The sequence below is a fragment of the Penaeus vannamei genome, chromosome 34, assembly GCF_042767895.1.
Source record: "Penaeus vannamei isolate JL-2024 chromosome 34, ASM4276789v1, whole genome shotgun sequence".
Classification (NCBI taxonomy): Eukaryota; Metazoa; Arthropoda; class Malacostraca; order Decapoda; family Penaeidae; genus Penaeus; species Penaeus vannamei.
The window spans coordinates 4,688,461-4,690,960 of record NC_091582.1 but is presented as its reverse complement, the minus strand read 5'-3'; the positions used below and the strand labels follow the sequence as shown (position 1 = coordinate 4,690,960).

Genomic DNA, 2,500 nt, shown 5'->3' with positions numbered 1-2,500 from the left:
GGAGAGGGAAGAGAGAAAGGTGGGGAGAAGGGGGAAGGTGGGAGAGAGGGAGGGGAGAAAGGGATTGGGATGAAGAAAGTGGAAGAGGGGGGGAGGGGGAGGGGAAGAAGAAGGATGAGAGAGAGGGGGGGAATTGAAGACGGTAGGGAGCGTGTGTGTAAATAAGCGTTACATTGGGTAGGAAAAGGGAGATTGAAGAAAAGGGGGATAGAGAAAGGGCAAAATGAGGTAGTGTAAAAAGGTGGATGCAGAAGAAAGCAAAAATGTGGGAGAGAGAGAGAGGAAAGAGGAAGGAGGAGCTGGGAGAGGGGAGACAGGGGGGAAGGGAAAGGGGAAGAGAAAGGCCGTTAGCTTGTCAATAAAAGATTGCTTTAATTACCCCATTACGGTTATTTATCTTTTCCTCTTTCTTTGTCTTTCAGCTAAAATCCATCTTCATTTTATTTATGTCCTCTATGCTCCTTGTTCACATTCTCCTCCTCCTCCTCCTCCTCCACCTTCTTTATCATCTCTCTCCCTTGTATGAAATTAACACACTATCCACATCTTCCCAAAATAACAACCAAAGCAACAACAAAAGAAAATAAAAAGCACCAAAAACAACAAAACAAAAAAATAAAAAAACAACGAAAATATAAAAAATCATCAACAACATAAAAAACAACAAAAAACAAAAGACAACAAAAATATAAAAACAAAAAAAGCAAAAAAACAACAAAAAAACAAGAAAACATAACACAAAAACAAAAAAGTAACCCAAACAACAACAACAACAAAAAACACATTTCACAACCAAATAACAAAACCAACATCAACATAAATTCGACCCGACATCTCTTTGGCCTCAACGAGCGATTAGAGCAGATAACAAGTCTCGAACATGAATTAGATTTGTAAACAACAGTTTCTCTTCTATTCTCTGTTTCAATAATGGCTATTTCTGTTTCCTGTTTCTCTTTAATTCTCTGTTTCAATAATGGCTATTTCTATTCTTTATTTCTCTTATATTCTCTTTTTCAATAATGGCTATTTCTATTCCCTATTTCTCTTTTATTCTGTTTCAATAATGGCTATTGCTATTTACTATTTCTGTTTTATTTTCTGTTTCAATAATGGCTATCTCTATTCCCTATTTCTCTTTTATTCTCTGTTTCAATAATGGCTATTTCTATTCCCTATTTCTCTTTTATTCTCTGTTTCAATAATGGCTATTTCTATTCCCTATTTCTCTTTTATTCTCTGTTTCAATAATGGCTATTTCTATTTCCTATTTCTCTTTTATTCTGTTTCAATGGTGGCTATTTCTATTTCCTATTTCTGTTTTATTCTCTGTTTCAATAATACTATAATGCCTTCACGAGAAATAATTATTTCAAGATTACTTAGAAGTTACATTGTTAAGGTTATTATTAGCATTGTTATCCGTGATATTGCTTTTGTCATTATCAATTTTTGTTTTATCACTGTTATGTTATCGTTATTGTTGCAGTTGTTGTTGTTTTGGTTATTGGTATTATCATTATCATTATCTTTATTATTATTATTATTATTATTATTATTATTATTATTATTATTATTATCATTATTATTGTATCGCTATTATCATCATTATTGTTATTATTATCATTATTGTTATTATTATCATTATTATATTCATTTCTATCATTACTATTATTATGATCATTATTATAATTTTTACCATCATTATCAATATTGCTTTTATTATCATTATTCTTGCTATTGCCATTGTTATTTTTATTGTTAATGTTATTGTTGATACAATAATTATCATAATAATAATAATTATTATTACTATTATCATTACTATTATTATCATTGTTATCATCATTATTATTATTATTATCATTATTATCATCATCATCATTATCATTATAATTACTATTATCATCATTATTGTCATCATCATTTCTATATCATTATTACTATCATCATCACAGTGATATTACTATTACTACTACTGATAATAATAATGATCGTAACTATTATAAAAAAAATATCCTATGTTATTCATCCCTTATAACTGCCATTGCCATTGTCACTAATTACCATCATTAAAGCACATCATTTCATTCAACTGCATCATTATTGTCATTATTACCATTATCCAAAAGCGGAAATATATATATAAAGAAAGCGAAATAAAACAACGCAAAAGCCAAAACGAAAATAGGAAAAAAAAAACGAAAAGGAATAAACCCAACATATTTCAACCCAAAATTCCCCCCCAGAAATAACGAAAAAGACTTGGAACAACGGAGATAAAAGGTAATAAAACAGCAATAAGCAATGTCGAAGGTTAACACTGCTAATCTGAGACGGATGTGAACAAAGTGTGTTGGATCCGTTTCTTTTTTTTTTGTTTTGTTTTCGGTTGGGTTGTAAAAGTCGGGTTATTTTGGGGAATTTGGGATAATAGGGAGGGAAGCGAAGGAGGGAAGGAGGGAGAAAGGGGAGGGAGGGAAAGCGGAAGAGAGGAAGG

General features: G+C 31.2%; 1 protein-coding gene across 1 annotated transcript in view; it reads right to left on the bottom strand.

The window, feature by feature from the left end:
- Window positions 1–2,070, bottom strand: part of LOC113828330 (zygotic gap protein knirps-like) — a 47,161-nt gene extending 45,091 nt beyond the window's left edge. The window contains exon 1 of the mRNA XM_070113270.1: window positions 2,052–2,070. Coding sequence (XP_069969371.1) covers window positions 2,052–2,070 — 19 coding nt within the window. The remainder of the gene's footprint in view (window positions 1–2,051) is intronic.
- Between the last annotated feature and the right edge of the window lie 430 nt (window positions 2,071–2,500).